This window comes from Lampetra planeri, chromosome 6 (genome assembly GCF_965212315.1).
Source record: "Lampetra planeri chromosome 6, kcLamPlan1.2.h2, whole genome shotgun sequence".
NCBI lineage: Eukaryota > Metazoa > Chordata > Hyperoartia > Petromyzontiformes > Petromyzontidae > Lampetra > Lampetra planeri.
The window spans coordinates 15,790,070-15,809,228 of record NC_136112.1 but is presented as its reverse complement, the minus strand read 5'-3'; the positions used below and the strand labels follow the sequence as shown (position 1 = coordinate 15,809,228).

The 19,159-nt window shown below is 50.7% G+C and overlaps 1 protein-coding gene across 1 annotated transcript in view; it reads right to left on the bottom strand.

Moving 5' to 3' along the window:
- LOC144719610 (voltage-dependent N-type calcium channel subunit alpha-1B-like) overlaps nucleotides 1–19,159 on the bottom strand; it is a 156,980-nt gene that overhangs the window by 98,701 nt on the left and 39,120 nt on the right. The window contains exons 13-20 of the mRNA XM_078595691.1: nucleotides 16,915–17,027; nucleotides 14,511–14,623; nucleotides 9,941–10,072; nucleotides 7,963–8,035; nucleotides 3,572–3,689; nucleotides 2,846–2,913; nucleotides 1,485–1,585; nucleotides 958–1,047 (exon numbers count right to left, since the gene is read on the bottom strand). Of these exons, the coding sequence (XP_078451817.1) occupies nucleotides 958–1,047; nucleotides 1,485–1,585; nucleotides 2,846–2,913; nucleotides 3,572–3,689; nucleotides 7,963–8,035; nucleotides 9,941–10,072; nucleotides 14,511–14,623; nucleotides 16,915–17,027 (808 nt within the window). The remainder of the gene's footprint in view (nucleotides 1–957; nucleotides 1,048–1,484; nucleotides 1,586–2,845; nucleotides 2,914–3,571; nucleotides 3,690–7,962; nucleotides 8,036–9,940; nucleotides 10,073–14,510; nucleotides 14,624–16,914; nucleotides 17,028–19,159) is intronic.

Genomic DNA, 19,159 nt, shown 5'->3' with positions numbered 1-19,159 from the left:
GGTAAATGAGTGGCACAGTCAAGCACCCCCTCGTTATTCGTGAGGGATACGTTCCGGAGATGCCCGTGAATAGAAAATTTTGTAGATAATGATACCAGCCTACAAAAGCCTACCTTTTTAATACATACCTAAATAAGCTATTAAATACGTGAAAAGCATCTTATCACTTGATCTCACATCATTTGATCTCTTCCCTTTCTCTCATCCCTTTTTCTCTGATCACTTTATCTCTCATCAGTTAATCGTATTACTTTCTCTCTCTATCTCTCTCGATGCAGCAGCCATACAGAGTTCCAGATGCGATTCGCGAATGAGCCCAATGCAGCAGTTGCGCAAACAACGAGGGAACGCTGCGACGTCGACAGGGGGGGGGGACCTACACGAGGGTTAGGGGCAGAGTTGAGATGCAAGCATGAGGAGTGGGCACCGCCGCACCTGTACGGCTGCTCGCACCTCTACGTCTGCCCGCACCTGTACGGCTGCTCGCACCTGTACGGCCTCCCGCACCTGTACGTCCGCCCGCACCTGTACGGCTTCCCGCACCTGTACGGCCGGCCGCACCTGTACGGCCTCCCGCACCTGTACGTCCGCCCGCACCTGTACGGCTTCCCGCACCTGTACGTCCGCCCGCACCTGTATGTCTGCCCGCACCTGTACGGCTTCCCGCACCTGTACGGCCGGCCGCACCTGTACGGCTTCCCGCACCTGTACGTCCGCCCGCACCTGTATGTCTGCCCGCACCTGTACGGCCCCCCGCACCTGTACGTCCGCCCGCACCTGTACGGCTTCCCGCACCTGTACGTCCGCCCGCACCTGTATGTCTGCCCGCACCTGTACGGCTTCCCGCACCTGTACGTCCGCCCGCACCTGTATGTCTGCCCGCACCTGTACGGCTTCCCGCACCTGTACGGCCGGCCGCACCTGTATGTCTGCCCGCCCCGCTACGTCTGCCCACACCTGTACAGTTGCTCGCAGCTGACCCTGAGGGCGTCCGAGCTGGAGCGGCGCAGGCGGGTCGAGTGTTGCTCCCACACCGACAGAGGGCGGCTACGGACAATGGGGGGGGGGGGGGGGAGACAGGGTTTAGAGTTTAGATTTATTTGTTAGGCGGATGATGGTCCCGTTCAGCCAGTTTATAGACTATTGTACAAGGGAGAAAGTGGTGTGATGGCCAGATGTGTACAGTATATTAGGTTGGTTGTTTATGGGTTTGAGGGTAGTGGTCGTGTGTAATGTATTGGGTGTGCGGTGTAAGGGTGCAAATGGCAGGGTGTGGAGGTGAGTATGGCGGTGAATGAGCGTGCGGGTGAGCGTGGAGGTGAGCGCGGAGGTGAGCGTTTGAGGATACAAAATAAAACAAAGCGAGCACTTAGGGTGTGCTGGGTATGTAATGAGGCGTGTGTATTGCTCTATGGCCTGTGTGTGTGTATACATTGAACAGGAGAGCAATATCAATGGTGGCGGTGGCACGGTGGTGGCGTCACCTGCTGGGTGTGTTCACGGTAGACAAGGGGCTGATCTCTTCGGCGTCCTTTTTAATCGACAACAGCTTCTTGTTCGTCGCTTCCTGCTCCTCCTCTTCATCCTGGTGAACGTCAGCACGAGAGCACGAGAGCGGGCGTCGACCGACGGTCGTCCTGACACTGCTGACACACTCGTGTCGTGCGCGCCCCCTGCTGTTGACTGCTAAATAACGGCTCTGGAGGTAATGAATCTCTGTCCGGGGTGGGCACTCTCGCAGCATTTAGCATCAATAACTGGTAACAGGAACCTAATTATAATGACGTCTGACCGAGCCATTTCACAATTGAATCAAAACAAATTTAAGTATAAACAAAAAAAACGAAACAGATCGGATCGAATTATCAGCCCGGCTGGATTGTGTCCGATGAGCTTAATAAGCTGAAAGGGAGCAACAATGTCCGAGTTACTGTGTCAGCTGTTGTCAGATTTACAAGTAAAACGTAATCATTTTTATTGTATAGACAACATACATATGGGGGCAATAGCAGGCTGCAGTGCTTTGGAGAAGCTGATAATGAATGCCAACGTAGGATCGTGAATGTCTCCCGTGCTATGCCGAAAACTGTCAATATATACACACTTATATATACACACTTGGCTCTTTGCAGAACTCATGGTGTACTTTTTGGCTCATGGTCTGTTACAGGTTGGCCAACCCTGCTCTAGGCCCCACCCCTTCCTATTCGTGTCCTGCCCCTTCCTCTTTAGACCCCACTCGTCTCTCTCTCTCTCGGGCACAGGCTGGCCTTGTTCAAAGCGTGATTTCTAAAGGCAGTGCTGCTTCCCCCCCCCCGCCCCCCTCCGTGAGACGGCGAAATTCTCGGCTAAATCTAAATTGATTATAGAGCGTTAGTGGGTGGCGGAGGGGGCTGTGGAAGGGGGGCGGGGGGCGAGTGTGCGCGCCCACAACAGTCGGTAGTGGTTGGGGGCGGCTTCACGACGACGATTTATTTTATTTTCTACCTACGTGACTTTACCGAAAGAAGCAAAGAGTATGAATTCCTGCAGTCACGAAAGCTTCAAATCAAGATTCAACATTCCTCTTAGAGTAATTTAAAAGAGATGGCTTGACTACTCCATAGAATCCAAGCTAAAAAGATTTTTATTTTACCAGGTAAGGCCCACTGAGCTCTACGAGCTATACAGCTCTTTTTCAGAAGCCACCCGGCCACAAATGAGAGCTCAACGAAGTGAATGAACGTCACGTGGAAATTTGCAGTGGCCAAATACTCTCACCGTCTGTGACCGCCAACACGACAATGGCCATTAAGTTACAACGGGTTTTCCGCGCACACGTGCAAGCCTTGGCGGGGGCGCTCACCTTGGTGAGCTCCTGGGCGTTCGCGAGGTTGTCCACGGCAATGGCGAGGAACACGTTGAGCAGGGTGTCTGGCGAGCGACGCTGTCAAGGGGTCACACTCACTGGACAGCAGCTCGTGCCGGCAATGCCCCCAGCGCGGTTCGGTCTGCTGTGTTGCACCGAATGTGCAGTGAGGCTTTAGGATATTGTTAAACTCTGCGTCTTTAGCAACTCCTAACAGATATTCATCCTCTCCAATCCCTCTTCTTGCCAAGCTGATCTCTGCTCCCCAATTGGTTCAAACTTCCTCTTATATGTATCTTCTCGGGATGCAGACTAAAATTAACATTTGATCCCTAATGTAACATCAGTGGGACATTTGCACCACACAGACTGAGGAAACTGGACTGTTAGCAGCAGCAAAGCTCGGAGACACAGTTCCACGCGTGTAAATCAAATGATACGTTCGAGATCATCTTTCATGAACGAACTCAACATGGCGTATCAAAGCAATAGCTCACACCACAGGAGTCTAAATGTCCACTGCAAGAGTCCTTGGCATGAACTGAACCTGAACCGCTGATGCATTCCGAGCGTGCGATGCCCTTTGACATGACGAGGCTCATCGGGGAGCGTGCCCTAAACCCAGACGCACGAGTCCCTGCGCTCTCACACCCCGATTCGCCTTTCGTGCACCCAATTCCTTGGCTCGTGGTGAACCGTGCTTTGATTTGGACGAGAGGATACAGTTCCCAAAGAGGGTGAGGACGATGAAATAGCACGATGCCATCATTCCCTTCTTCACCCCGCCCTGGGACTTGATGCCATCGTACATCACGGCATTCCAGTCCTCCCCGGTTAGAATCTGGACGCACGCACGCTCGGTTATTACACGTGACGGCGTCTGCGTCCGGCATGGCGACGCTCGTGCACCAGGGTTCTGTGACAGAATCCTGTTCGCTCATCCACTGGAATTTGTGAGACAGCTGGTCACGCTTTGTCTCGCCATGCAGCAAAGCGCCAAACCGCTTTACAACCGCTGAACACAAACACATACACTGATATTAGACGAAATGTACAAATAGGATACTGATGCACATCATACCATCTGATTAAATGACGGATGTGCTGAATTTACAGCGAATATACCAATCTTCAACCCTTTTCGCTAATCAAGAGTTGACAGTTTAGGCAAAGAGGTTGCCAGTGTATGTTCATCAGACACGGAGGTGAACATAAGTAAAACTCGCATTGTCGACATGAGTGGTTGTACACCAAACACACTTTGTGTTGAATTAAGTGATTGCGCAATCTCTGAATCCCACAGCAAGTCACGTGCGGACGTCTAATGGTGAAAGGGTCCCATTACAGAAGCACGCATACGGTGACTCAACAGAACGGCGGCATACAAAATCACTGAAAGCCAAAACAAAGCTACGGATTTTTTCCACTAAAATGAGCAATGGTGCTCAACGCCCGTTTACAGCGCTGCTGAGTCAGTGGTGGAAATTTCACGTTCCTACGGCAGGGGTGATTCTGTGCACAGGACAACCAGTGTTGATATCCACACAAAAGTGGAAATTATTGAATTGACCCTGGAGAGATGATGGACTGCGTCAATCCCCAAGCAGGGGTGGAACTCGCAGCCTTGCGATTGCGAGCCGCGCGCTCGCTCTACCGACGAGCCACCTGGGCGGATACAAATCACCACCGAAGCACCGTTTCTCCCCGATGCAAATGCTGAATATAGCCATCGGGAGAAAAACAAAACAAAATCGTCTGCAGGAACATACAGAGAGTACAGCAGCTGACCCTGTGGTGCCGCGGCATGCGGCGCTGTGCCCGTCGGTTAGTCACGTCAAATTAACGCGCGCACTCGCGGAGTCGCGCCGCGTTAACAACGACGCATCGCTCCGACGCATCTCGCCCGTGCCCCGAGCTGCCCCCGTCACATGCTGCACGGATCACCGTCACCACCGCGCGCCATTCTAAGCAGAGACACCCTTTTGGAGAGTGTGACCTCTGCAGAGTTGAACTCGGGACTCTTCTCTGTGTGTTTACCGTTAGGTTTGTTCAAGGAGGAGAACCTCACCGAGTCTCAGGCTTATTATTCAGGATGGTTCTGCAGATCTTTGCAGTCAGGGGTGATGTGGCTGTGTGTAAACCCAAGTGAGTGACTTGCAGGTGATATTTTCGGCTTTCGGATGTTTGACAAATACCAGTTAAATTGTGGGTCCCTTCAGCTGTGGCATGAAACCAGAGAAGCCAGTGGAAAGCCACAAGGGGACGAGGGGAGAGCATTCAAACTTCACCCAGGAACGCGCACAGGAGCCAGAAATCAAATACAGGGCCTCTTTGCTGTGGGGCACGAGTATCACCACTGAGCCACCGTTTCAGCGTAGCTTTTAGTTTTTGTCTCAACTCCGCGTAAAGAGTAAATAGAGCTGACAGAATCTTGAGGATTCAGAGACGTTTAATTGCACTGTTAAATGGCCAAAGCAGTAGGCCATAATGAGACGAGACAGGCGTCAGGATATGCCCTGGAGATATTCACTGCTTGCGAATATAGTTGAGAAAAACAACTCCAAAATTATTTTAAATGACTATACAATCCCTCCCCTTGCTCTGACAACACGATTGCTGTTGAGTTCCTTTGCAGTGCTGGTATTTTTCTAGGCCATGCACTGCAATGACACTCAGAAAGCTGAAACCGGTCCACGGTTTTCCTGATTAAACAAAGGCCGGTGGGAAACACTATTCCAGAAGGCTGACAAGACCGACTCACCACAACATGCAATTTTGGTGGCAAAAACAGGGCCTTATTTTACGATTTATCGTTTTCCACAACTAACCCAGAATGCACAAAACAAAGCTTGTAAACTCTATGGCACTGCTTTCTCATCCAAAAATGAAGACAGAAGCTTGTGTTGAAGACGGAAGCTTGTGTTGCCTCCGAAACGTCTTGATTTAATTTAATTTAATTTTTTACCTACGTGACTTTACCGAAAAGACTAAAGTATGTATGTTGCGAAGGAGGAAGAACAACAAACGAAACAGTGGTGCAATGATGCTACACAGCATAGTGCAGCTGACAAGATGTTCCGTGATCGAATAAAATTCAGTGTCACTAAATCTAACTGCGGGAGTGTGTATACTCCTGAACCTCTGAAACATGAGACCTGACCCACGACCCCCGGTGAAAGAACGGGTGGAATGCCCACGGGCTCCTGTTGACAGGCATTTTAGTTGTGTAAAAAAAAATTAAGTGGTCGAAATTTAATTCCACATTCCTATGCCGGCTACCAGTCTATCACCGGACTACCACATTCGACTTCCCAATCGCTGGTTCTCACTTATTCACTGTGTAGGACCAAACGAGTCAACACTTGACCGGGACTTTAACTTCTGACTGTAAGTCGACAGGGTCGCCTGGTTAATAACAGGGCCTCCACCTTTGTCATGGAACGTGTCTACGAGCCGTCCCTACCAGACACCTTCATCTTTTCATACATTTGTACCAAGTATCAATTCATGCCTGGAATGCCCTCCGAGTTACGTAAACCAAAGGAAATACAAATATAATAATGCCTGAGCTGAAAGACACTCAAAGGCGCACTGGGAAATGTTGTGACCTTCAGCCATGCAGAATGGCTCGAATTCAAATCTGTAAATAACCATCACGGCAGAAAACTCAATGCTGGCCAGAAGACAAATAGTTTTAAAAGTACACGGAGGTGTGCAGCACCGCTGGAGCAATAGGTGTCTTCAGCCTTATCCAGACCATCAGCTCAAAACACCTTAATGTGTGTCCATTGTGTCATTAAACTAATCTAAAATATTGTCTTATTTTACTAGGTAAGGCCCACTGAGCTATGTGGCTCTTTTCAGAAGCGACTTGGCTATCACAAATGATCGGTCAATGAAGTGGCTTATCGTGTGGACATTTATAGCAGCCATGTTTCTGAATGTGGAGGGAAAACCTGTAGAAAAATCCTCGCGACCACGAGGAAAGAGAGACACGCAAACTCCAAATATACAGCAGCAGGCGTCAGGGTCAGCATCGAACCCACGACCTCCTGTACACCAGGCGAGGTAGTTCCCATCTCGCCACAATTAAGACCACCGACCCAAAGAGTTTATTTCCCCGCTGCTGCCTGTGTGGGATGGCCACATTATCTCAACTCTTTGCATTGGTGGTCTCAACAACAAAACGCCACACGTTCAGTTATTCCGAGCTGGTGGTCTGGATAAGGCCGAGGACAGCTTTTGTGCACGGAGCGCTGCACACCTCTGCACGTTGCTGCATCCACGAGAGTCTCAAATTCGTGCAAGCGCAGCCCGTGGCTGCAGCCTTCGGCGAGTTGAGAAGCATGGCAGTGAAGCGGGGCCCCCCTCCCTGGAGCTCTTGGTGCAGTGAGACAGTCTAGGCCCAGTGCCGGATTATCCTCGTAGCAAAAGTAGCTACATATGTTATGGGCCCGCACTTTCAAGGGCCCCGCGCTAAATGCTTTCAAGCTATCAATTCCGGTTCACTGATTCTGCACTTGCTCTATTACGAGAGTACTATACCGCCTTCAACTTGTATGAACGACTGGGTGTTTAGGGTTAGTGAATTGCCATTATCTGGCTGTATAGCAAATGAAAAAATACAATTACTTTACGATGCAAGTTAAAAATTTGTGTTTTAATATTTATGTTTTTATTTATTTAGGGCCCCTTTATAACATATGCTACAGGCCCCGCACTCGCTTCATGTGGCACTGTCTAGGCCACCTGCACGATGGCCCTTGACTGTCTCAGGCTCACGCGGGCGTTCAGAAGGCCCCATCTCGATTCCACACGAAAGAGAACGACGCTGCCTTTTACCGCGTGTGTGCTCGGCAGTCGCTTGTAAAGCAAGCGCAGATTTGCAGGGGTTGGGCTGCGTGAATGAGCATTTGTTCTCCCTCTCAAGCTTTCTCCACGCGACATTAAAAAATTCAACTCGAGGAGATGGCCGCAGAGGCACGTGGTCAACGCTCGAGAGGGGAGACGCTCAATGCCGAGATAATTTTTTTTACAAGAACCTCCCTTTGCTCTTGGACAAATGCATGATAGAGATACACGTGAACGCCTGCAGCTGTGTGAACACCTCTCACCTGGAACACAGTGAGGATGGCTGCTGGGAAAGTATCAAAGTTGGTTGGGGGTGTGCCCTCTTCGAAATTGAACCTGCAGTATACACGCACGCACACACACACACACGTGCGCGTGCACAGACAGCACTGTCACTCTACTACTAAAAAGTAAAACTACTTTTATTTTATTTTACCAGGTAAGGCCCCACTGAGCTACATAGTTCTTTTTCAGAAGCGACCTGGTTATCACAAATGATAGCTCAACCAAGTGGCTTATCATCATCATGCAGAGAAAAACTCTGGCCGCAGAGAAAAACTCACACGACCAGGGGAGAACATGCAAACTCCAAATATACAGCAGCAGGCGTCAGGATCAGAATCAAACCCACGACCTCCTGTATACCAGGCGAGGTCGTTAACATCTCGCCACCATGGCAGGGTGGTGACGCGGCCCAGCGGTAGCGTGCTCGCCCCTCGTTGCAGAAGTTCACGGTTAGAATCCAGCAGCTGCCCTGGTCATTACTGCGGTGTGTAACAACCACGATACTACCACGTGCCGTCTGATTCGTCATTCGCAAGAGCAGACCTTCGTGTGCGGGCAGCAGGGTCCAAATTTGCAAAAAATTGTAAAATGACACTTCCAGTTACTCAATTGGGATTCTATACACACGCAGCAGCAGCAGCAATCGTCGCCAGCTATTGAGAAACGAATACCCCCCCCCCCAGGTCACTCGTGCCAATGAGACTGTTCTGGGCGTCATGGCGTTCTCACCGGCTTTAACTGAAAAACACTTAAAACTCATATTGATGATGAGTCACATTCAGGCCATCCGTACTTGCACCATCACTTGCTCCCACGGCGAATGCGGATTGCAATTAAGCCGCGTTTAAATCGTAAGATACAAGCGTTCTCACAAGCGAACTGTAAAGCGTTACTCTGTTTTATATTATTGTAGTGACTGAATGTCACTGTGTGGTGCCGGGTTTGCGAGACCACGGCGGATAATGTGTTGTCATTATGTGCAGCCCGGTTACTGGGCGTAGTACCGGCCCTAGCGGGGCTTGGGTGAGCGCTGGTTAGCGCAAAGCACCACGTACGGTGTGCGGTGCGGGCTCCCGGTGAGGGAGCGAGAGGGAGCGTCAGCCAGCCAGGGCTACGTTGGGGCATGATACGCTGGTTGACCTGCCGAAACGTGACCGGATGATATTGGAGAGGGGCCACCGGGAGACGGGGGACGCTGGGTGGTCACGTGGTATAGATGAGCTCTCGGGAGCCTTCGGGAAAGAGCTCGAGAGATCTAAAAGGTGGGCGGGGCAAGGGGTGGAGCCAGCCTCAGCCTGGACCGATATAACGGGGGCCCCGTGAGGGGCTCGGGGTTCTCCGGGTTGTTGGTGAAGAAGATCCAGTCGGGTTGAAGAAGCCTCTAGCCACGCGGTCCGGGACCCAGCTCGTGGTCCGGACCGGGATAGCGACCCGTGTCTAGTTCTGCCGTAGCGTGGTTAGATGGGCGTTCAACACCCGAGTGTAGGTCACGTGATGTTGTGTGTTGAGTTGATGTAATAAATAGTGTTGCTCCCAAGACAACGTCTGCCACTCAGTTGGACTCACTACATTATCATCTTCACGATGGAAATTCGTTGCAATTACAAGAATGCCAAGAGTGAGGAGCAAACCAGATGATCAAGACCCGTTTTCACAGTCTCGGCAATTGTAATATTATTACAATGACCCGGGTTCGATTCCCGTTCACGGCCAAGACGATTATCTGAACTGGTCCTGGGCTTCCCGTAGGTCGACTCAACCTCAAATAAGTACCTGGTCTGGCATGTAACATCACGACTCGGGAGACAAAAACAGTTGGCCATGGTGCTGGCCACCCACCCCCTTGTGTACTGTGCCGGCCTTCATAGGTGTTATACGCTAGCAGCACCTTGCCCCAACAGTCTTTTAAGGCTACACGGGGAGATCTTTGTCTTTGTTCATGCGTGCACCGCTTACTGTCCGCCAAAGAGCTGCATGCCGAGCAGGGCAAAGACGACGATGAAGAGGAAGAGGAGAAAGAGGAGAGAGATGATCGACTTCATGGAGTTGAGCAGGGACACGACGAGGTTCCGCAGCGATGCCCAGTACCTGCACAGTGCACGAGCAGCAGTAGCGGCGGCAGCAGCGGCGGCAGCAGTAGCAATAGTGGCAGCAGCGACAGCAGTAATGTCAGCGGCAGCAGCGGTGGCAACAGCAGCGGCAGCAGCAGCAATAGTGGCAGCAGCAGCGACAGCAGTAATGTCAGCGGCAGCAGCGGTGGCAACAGCAGTGGCAGCAGCAGCAATAGTGGCAGCAGCAGCGACAGCAGTAATGTCAGCGGCAGCAGCGGTGGCAACAGCAGTGGCAGCAGCAGCAATAGTGGCAGCAGCAGCGATAACAGCAGTGGCGGCAGCGGCAGCAGCAGCGGCAGCAGTGGCGGCAGCGGCAACAGCACCACAAGGGTGCGGGAGTCACTTGACATCATGAACCAACGACACTAACCAGAGCAGCCAAGTACGGTCAAACGACTCCCGTTTATTGACAGGGGTGTGACGAGGCCTTCATCCAGGAGTGGATTAACAAAGGGCGATACGGTATTTCTGATTGTTCGTTCCACATCTGTGTGTAGGTGTTTCGCTACGCGATGTGACGGGCCCACGCATTGCCTCACTAAAAAAAGAGAAGGATGTTAAACATTTCATGGACGGACAAGAGATGAGTAACTTAATGGCTAACATGAATGTATTGCGAACAGCAGCAAGAAATTAAATCAAATCAATGAGAGTGATTAGAGAGAGCCAGGGTTACATTTCTTGGACATGGAATGAAACCGAATACTGCTTTGGCTGGGGAAATAAAAGGTACAAGAAGCCAGGAAAGAGGGTGAATTGAGTACGCAAGTAATTATTATAATTTGATGACACTCGCTGGGGGGTATCCAATGCAATGTTCTTGAGCAAATATCGTAGGCAGAGATGTACAGAAGAAGGCCATCATCACCAACGTTTTTGACAAAACACGTGGCTCGCAGGGAGAGAGATATGTTGAAATCAGTGTTCATATTTTCTACCGTAACCTCGTGTGACCCATGCCCTCTGTGCCTTGATTTTTCCCAGCACAGGGGTGGTCATCAACAAATGATGAAGTAAAAGTTATGGTGGCCCTCCTCAGAACCGGCCCTAGACCTTTGGGGGCCCTAAGCAAAATTTGGTTGGAGGCCCCTTTGATGTATTATTTTTTTCACCCACTCGCTAGCAGTGACTCTAGGGGGCCCTCTGCTGGCCACGGGGCCCTTTGCAATTGCAAGGGTCGCTTAGTGGCTGGGCCGGCTCTGGCCCTCCTGCGTTTCTTCCCTTGGTTCCACTGCGTGATCCTGTTTTTCGTCAGCTGTGACTCAACTCGCTCTCGCTCGACTTTCTGAGGGAGTGGCCCTCATCAATACAGGCCTCCCCCTCTTCAGGATCCCAAGGGAATATACCTTGCATCTTATCCAGTGGCCACGTGACTCTGGCAATTGAGTCACGTGCCTGCCTAACGTACCGCCCATCTATCCTAAGCTAATCGTGACCCGGCAACATTCTCAAAGTTTAACACCCCCTAATTACACCCTCTCTAACACTGTAGTGCGAATATATGCACCATTAATGAGTAACACAATCAAACCGGTTAGATTTAGTAATTTTTTGTAACATACTCTTGGTTTCAGCGTAACCTTGTGCAGTGCTTCTGGATCACGTCACGGCAGAGCCCGATACGAAATTAAGTTGAATTGAATTAATGGCACAACGGTGAATTCATCTGGGCTTGTCACTGAACGATTGGATGTGTCCGGCGCTTGGAATTTACCGTCGCCACAACTCAAGCTTCCCCTATCGGCCGGAGCCCGCGGCTGTTTTGTGGCTGTGGGAGCGCCTCAAGCCAAACTTCCTGTTATATGTGTGTGAGGAAGGGAAAAAAACACCCAAACTGACATTCGGATGCCCTTCCAACAAACGCTCTCTGTGGTTTTTATTTAATCTTCTCCTCTGCTTACTACGATGTGGGTAAAAATAAATTGTGAAGTGTCACGCTTGGGCCCGAGAGGAATGGACAAACACTAAAACACCCTGAACTGTCCTGTAAGGGCAACGTCATCCCCCAGGTCACATGCAGGCACTTTGTGGACGTGGCAACTTCAAGCGACCGGAAGTTTGAGTTGCGAATCATTTCGCAAATCTTCGTCCTGGGACCTTTTTTGCCAGTATCAAAGTATAAAAAGAAGAACAGGTTTTACCCTCTCTGGCAATAAAACCGGAGGTGTTAAGATGTTCAAACACCAAATAGATTCCTTTTGCAAGGCATCAAATCTGCATTAAGCACACGTACTTGTGGTGAACATGCAAACAAACATGCTCTGATAAAGAATATATACATTGTCTTGGAAACTGATTGGCCTACACCAGAGACAGCCTTCTTTTTGGCCTTGTCTCACAAGTGTTAGACCAGAGGACGCCAAAAGGCGAACAACACAAAGACGATGCAAGTATCACACATTAATAGCTCCGGGTGAGCAACGATATAAGTCTCTGGTGTAGACCAATCCGTTTCAAAGACGATGCAAATATTTCAGAGGATGTTTGTTTACATGTTTTGCCACGAGTACGTGTGGTTAATACAGACTTGATGTCTTGCAAAAGATACACAAATATGTGTGTGTGGTGTTTGAACATCTTAACATCTCCTGTTTAATTACCTGAAAGGGTAAAACCAATTCTTACCAAACACCTTGCAATGTCCTGTAGGCGCAATGTCATCCCCCAGGTCATGTGCAGGCGACCGGATGTTTCAGTTGCGAACCATTTCACAAAGTCTTCGTCCTGGGACCTTTTGTTGCGAGTGAGCAGACCAGACTCTGGTGAGACTAGGCCATAAAGGAGGCCCATCTCTGGTGTAGGCCAATCAGTTTCGAAGACAATGCCATACATTATGAGAGCATATTTGTTTGCATGTTCAACACAAGTATGTGTGGTAAATGCAAATTTGATTCCTTACAAAATGTATTGATCTGGTGTTTGAACATCTTTAAGATCTGTTTTATTGCCAGAAAGGGTAAAACCTATTCTTATGTTTCATAAGTCTTCGTCCGTTTCAAAATCGCCCTGCTCCGACATTCATGTCGCGATGCTCTTCATAGTGACGAGGCTTCTGGAAACCGTTGAATGGTTCTGTTCCCTGCTTTCACCTTCCAGATGTGCAGTGCGTCACGGCGTGCCGGGCGGTACTGGTTGTTGACACGGTGGCGAGATGCTAACTACCTCGCCTGGTCTACAAGAGGTTGTGGGCTCGATCCCGACCCCTGACGCCTGTATATTTGGAGTTTACGTGTTCTCCCCGTGGTCGCGTGGATGTCTCTCCTGGTCCTCCGGTTTTTCCGTCAACATTTAGAATCAACATGCGTTAAGAGTATTTGGCTGGTGCAGATTTCCACACGATAAGCCACTTCGTATAATTTGTGGCCAGATTGCTTCTGAAAAAGAGCTATATGGCTCAGTGGGCCTTACCAAGTAAATTAGAAATAGTAATAGAACACTGACATACGTATGTATTTATTTAATTTCTTAGATTTGCCCCGTGTATCTGGCGCCCTGTGAAAATCACGCGTAAAAGCGATCACGAAAATAAAACCTTCCATATCCGGCTCGATGCTCACACCCCAGCACCGCTTTTTGGCTGGATTCCCTCCTCCCCGTTCGGATAATCCCCAGACCGTAACCAATGGAGGAGGGTTGAGAGGAAGATTCTCCTCTGGGAACTGTGGTGCTAGGATTATGACCTTTCTGCTTCGACACAATTATTCGCGTTTAGTCAATCAATCAAACGTCATTTAGTAGAGCGTCCCTTCGCGATAAAATTGTGACAGAGCGCTTCACGGATGGGCGCATTAGAAGTAACAACATAAATAACCAGACAATTCACCTCCTTCCCATATCTGTCCTGACGCGTAACAAATTTAAGCATTGGTCACACGTCCCCATTGGCCATGCGGCGTTCCGGGAGCGGATCCCTTTTTTTAGCAACGTTGGGTGTTTTGTGAAAGCAAACTCTCGATGTTCGGTGTCTCATCAGCAGATTGAGGCCCCCGCTTGAACCACTGATGGTGAACTCAAAGACGTTTATGGCCAAGGACCCCTCTCTGTTCGATGAGGGCCCGAGTTCGACGCACAATTAGACAACACGTTCCATGGAATAATCATAATGACGATGATGAGCTTCGTGTTCTATCGAGGTCAGTTGTGTGGACGATTATCCACCAGGGCCAAGCATCTGCTCTGTTCTTGAACCATGTGGTCCCCAATCAGGAACTGCCAGTGCTGTTCCTCTCGGCCTGTCACTCATGAGCAGCGACGCCCTGCTGCGACCGTGCGTGTCTGCTCGTGTTCGTGCGTGGGATAGGGGAGCACGGCCGGCACGCAAAGAAGGCGACGACGACGACGACGGCGCCACAAACAAGCGAGCGCAGGGCTGTGGAGTGCAAACGGCCGAGTGCAGCGGGGTGTGAGGTACGCACTTGGTGACCTTGAATATGCGCAGGAGACGCAGGGCGCGCAGCACGCTGATCCCGAACGCCGATCCCGGGCGCAACCACGACACCGCCATCTCCACCATGCTCCCCACAATCACCTGGGCACAGGCAGCATCCCCCCCGTGTAGCCTTTAATAGACTGTCGGGGCAAAGTGCCGTTCGCGAGCAACACTCACGACGGCCGGCACGGCACACGAGGGGGTGGTTGGCCAGCACCATGCCCAGACGGCTGTGCCTCTCCAAATGCTGATGTTTACACACAGTGCCAGGTACTCAATTCAATCTGAGTGGACTTAGGTGAGGCTGACGACAAGTTGAAATATTCGTCACCGATGTTGGCCGTGAGCGGGAATCGAACTCGGGTCGCACAGTGCGCTAACCACTACACTACCGCTCCCGACCCGGGTGCGCACACACACACAGCACACACACACACAGCACATACACACACAGCACATATACACAGCACACACACAGCCACTTTCACCATGATCCCCACAATCGCCTGGGGGGACACAGCATCCCAATGCGCACAGCGACCGTCACGGGAAATGGCCATTCGCAGGCAATTATGAAGGCCCGTGAGCTTTGGAAATTCAGCAGCAGCAGCAGTTATTCATTCACCTGAAGTTGCCGCGTGTAGCTTTCACGATTGATGTCAGTTTTTTACGTTGCAATTCACGGCGCCATATGGACGTATTGGCGGTACACCAGTGCAGCATAAAAAATACACCGGTCCTCATTAAATGGTCCAATGATGTCGCTGTTGCCACTTGAGTGAGCTGCAGACTCTCTTATCAGAATTTGCACTTAGGATTCAGCAGCTGCTTTCCCATTCGAACGTGCGGTGGTGACACCGTGAGTCGTAATCTTTTGATGGCACCGTCCGCCAAGAAATTAATCCGGAAACGAATCGAGGAACGGCCCGACCAAGTCTCTAGGGGACAGGAGGAGTCATATTTTAGCTTCTGGAGCATGCAGCCAGCCAATCGTCATCAGGCTGAGTGCTGCTATACGGCAACAGACTGTGAAGCTTCGTGTTCAGCCGCTCGTTTAAACATTCCTCTCCGCACCGCTTCGGCATCACGAGAATTCTGATGTTGACGCACCACCGCCACCCCACAAGATGTTCTGACCGGGGTTGCGAATCGCAGGAAAATAAATTATTAACGCTGAAAATGTGCAATTTTTTTTCCAATACCGCACACCACCGGTGTACCGCCAACACGTTCACACGCAAGAAGAAGAATTTAATCTGGCATGACGCACAACGGCGTGGCGAGTCCACATTGGCCTGGATATAACGTAACCCACAGGACAGCAGAGGCGAAGCGGGGCTCTGCGTTTGAAATCTGGCAAAGGTGACATTGCAATAAAGGCAACGGGTCGCAAAGCACAACAGGCAGACGATCAGCGCAGCTGCTACTGCATGGAGCGACAATGCCAGGCAGCTCCCACGCCGTACTGTGCAGTTGATGATGTATGTGTGTATGTCTTTGTGTATGTATGTATGGGTGACGTTACCGTCACTCAGTGGCGAATGGCGGGTATTGGTATGTGTGGGGAGCAGTTGTGCAGCGGTAAGCGCGCTGCACTCTGAACCAGGCGACCCGACTTCGATTCCCGCTCACGGCCAACACCAGTGACGATTATCTGAACCGGTACCTGGGCCATCCCCTAGGTCGACTCAGCCTCAAATGGATACCTGGTGCGATGTGCAAACATCGCCGCTAGGGAGACAAAGGGTGTGGTGTTGGTTACCCACGCCCTCGTGTGCCATGCCGGCCTTCATAGGTGCTCGCTAACAGCACTTCCCGAAAAAGTCTGTTAAGGCCACATGAGAGATCTTTGTCTTTTTTTGTATGTATGTTGAACTTCTTTCGCGCCGTACGTAGCCTAAACTGCGGTCATCGAAAATGCCTTTGTCTCCAAATTCGCAAATGACTCAATTGGGGTTACAAATAACAATCATCGCCCCCCCCTCCTCCTGGCAGACTAACACCCCAGGTCACTCTTACAAATGATACTATCCTGGTCTTGAGTTCTCCCCTGGTTGTGCGAGATATACTTGAGCTTGAAGCTCCCCAGTGCTGATGTTTTCACACCGCACGAGTTTAAGATGCATGTTGAACTTCTTTCACACCGTACATAGCCAACCGTGCTAATCGGAGCTGCGGGAAGATCGAGTCAACCGCGGGGAGGGTTCGAACTCGAGTAGCCGGGTTTAGAGCGTAGTGCGCGAACCACCAGTCCACAGCTCCCCACGCACTTTGCACACACACACACACGCGCGCGCGCGCACACACGTACGTGCCCACACACATGCGCGCACACACACACACGCAAGCACACGCGCGCGTGCACGCAGAGACCTCGTGCTCCGACTCACTCCAAAGTCGAAGCAGTTGAAGGCCGAGTGGAAGTAAGGGCGGGGGCCCAGCCCATAGATCTTGAGCATCACCTCCAGGAGGAAGAGCGCCAGGAACACAAACTCCGCGTAGTCTGTACAGAGGGACGCGCGAGAGAACGGCACGACGGCGGCCGCGTGAAAGGGGCGCCTCCCGAGGTACGGCGGGCAGCACCGCGCGTGGCCGAGCGCCCCCAAGGCCACGCCGATGGCTGTTGAGATGACAAGTGCTCATGTGCAGGGCTGGGACTGACGACGTTGCCGGGGGAGCACAAGGTGCACGGACACAGCACTTTGGTCACTCAACGTCAAGGCGAATTCCTGCTCAAATGAGCATTGAGGCGGTGCTCGTGTGTGAACTTCTTTTGCACCGTACGTAGGTATATGTGCGAATGGGATTTTTTTTCTCTTGTTTAATGTCTCTGAGCCAGTGCTGGAAATACATCGTTGCCACAGGTGTGACGAGTCTATTTATTGGACAAAGTGGAGACGCTCTTCCTTCCAATATGAGGAAGCCACTGGAGCTATGCACTTTTAAATCATCTAAATTGAAAATCCATTTCTTTAGGACTGCTTTTTGTGGGTGGTTTTGTTGTCCTTCCCCTGCACCTCCGATTAGCATGGTTGGCTACATATGGTGTGAAAGAAGTTCAGCAAACATACATACAAAGTGGTACTCGTTTTAATGTCCACCCCCAACCAAGATCCGTACTCACATCCTTGTGACGGCGAGTCACTCGCTCTCCTGCTAACCACTCGGTTGATTGACATGCGATGCATGTTCACTCACACACAATGACTGAATTCTGGCCAATGCATCATCCACCCTGGGGCACTATGAGTTGTAAGTGGCGCGTTGTGAACAGGAGGGTAACTTCATTAACAAACCTCTCGAAATGTCAACCCCTACAAACGGATTTAGTCGCAGCAATAAGTGGATGTTGACATCTTCGTAATTATATTTAACATCCAGACTGGGGGCTCGACTGGGACAAGAGGCGACACTGACAGAGAAGATCCGAGAGGGACGATTCCTGCCGTGCGGACACAGCGTGTAGAAGACAATACCAGGCGTCACGCGCACGCACGCACGCACGCAGAATGAGTAATAACTATTTTTAGTTTACCAGGTAACGGTCCCACTGAACTACGTAGCTCTATTTCAGAAGTGACCTGGCCACAAATGATAGCTCGACAAAGTGGCTTATCACGTGGACATTTATAGCGGCCAAATACTCTCAATGCGTGATGTCGATTCTAAATGTGGAGGTAAAAACCAGAGGACCCGGAGGAGAACATGCAAACTCACGATATACAGCAAGCATGAGGGTCAGGATCAAACCCACAACCTCCTGTATACCAGGCGAGGTAGTTAACATCTCGCCACCGTGCAGCACACCGAGCAGCGGCACATCAGCCTCTTAAACGCAGTCACCCCTCCTCATGTCAGTAATCCCATTTTCACGTGATTGTCAACGTCATCAGCACAATCGTTGTCACCATCACGTTACATCTCTGTAACTCAGTGGCAACGTGATGACACTTTAATCGCTGTACACTCAGGTGGCCTCGTGTGACAGGTACATGTTTTTGGACAGTTCACACCTATGATTCGATATTACATGTCAAAAAGCATGCGAGCAAATTTAATTGACGTCTCTAGACAATGACAAAGAAGCCCCGTATAGACTACTCAGGCTGTTGGGGGCAAGTGCTGTTAGCGAGCACCTATGAAGGCCGGCACGGCACACGAAGGGGCGGGTGGCCAGCAACCACGCCCGGTCGCCTTTGTCTCCCCAGTGGCGATGTTTACACAGAGCACCATATACTCATTTGAGGCTGAGTCGACCTAGGGGAGGCCCGGGCCGGTTCAGATAATCGTCACTGGTGTTGGCCGTGAGCGGGAATCGAACTCGGGCATCCAGGTTCGTAGCTCAGCGCGCGAACCGCTACACTACCGCTCCCCATTTGTGTCAGGTCCGAATAAAACTTCAACTCTTAGGTCGGCTGATTGCAGCTGCATTCTTTGAAGAATAAAGCAATTCACTTGAACGGACAAGATCTGTTGTGCAGTAGCAAACCATTGCCCTGTGGTTATTTTCTACAGGCCAGGGTTGTGCAATCCCTCGGATGGAGGAGGATTTCTCTACCTTTGAAGACTTTGTAGCGTCATCAATTCCACACGGTGGTGGAGGGTGTCAGAGGAAACAAAATGTGGTGCAATTTG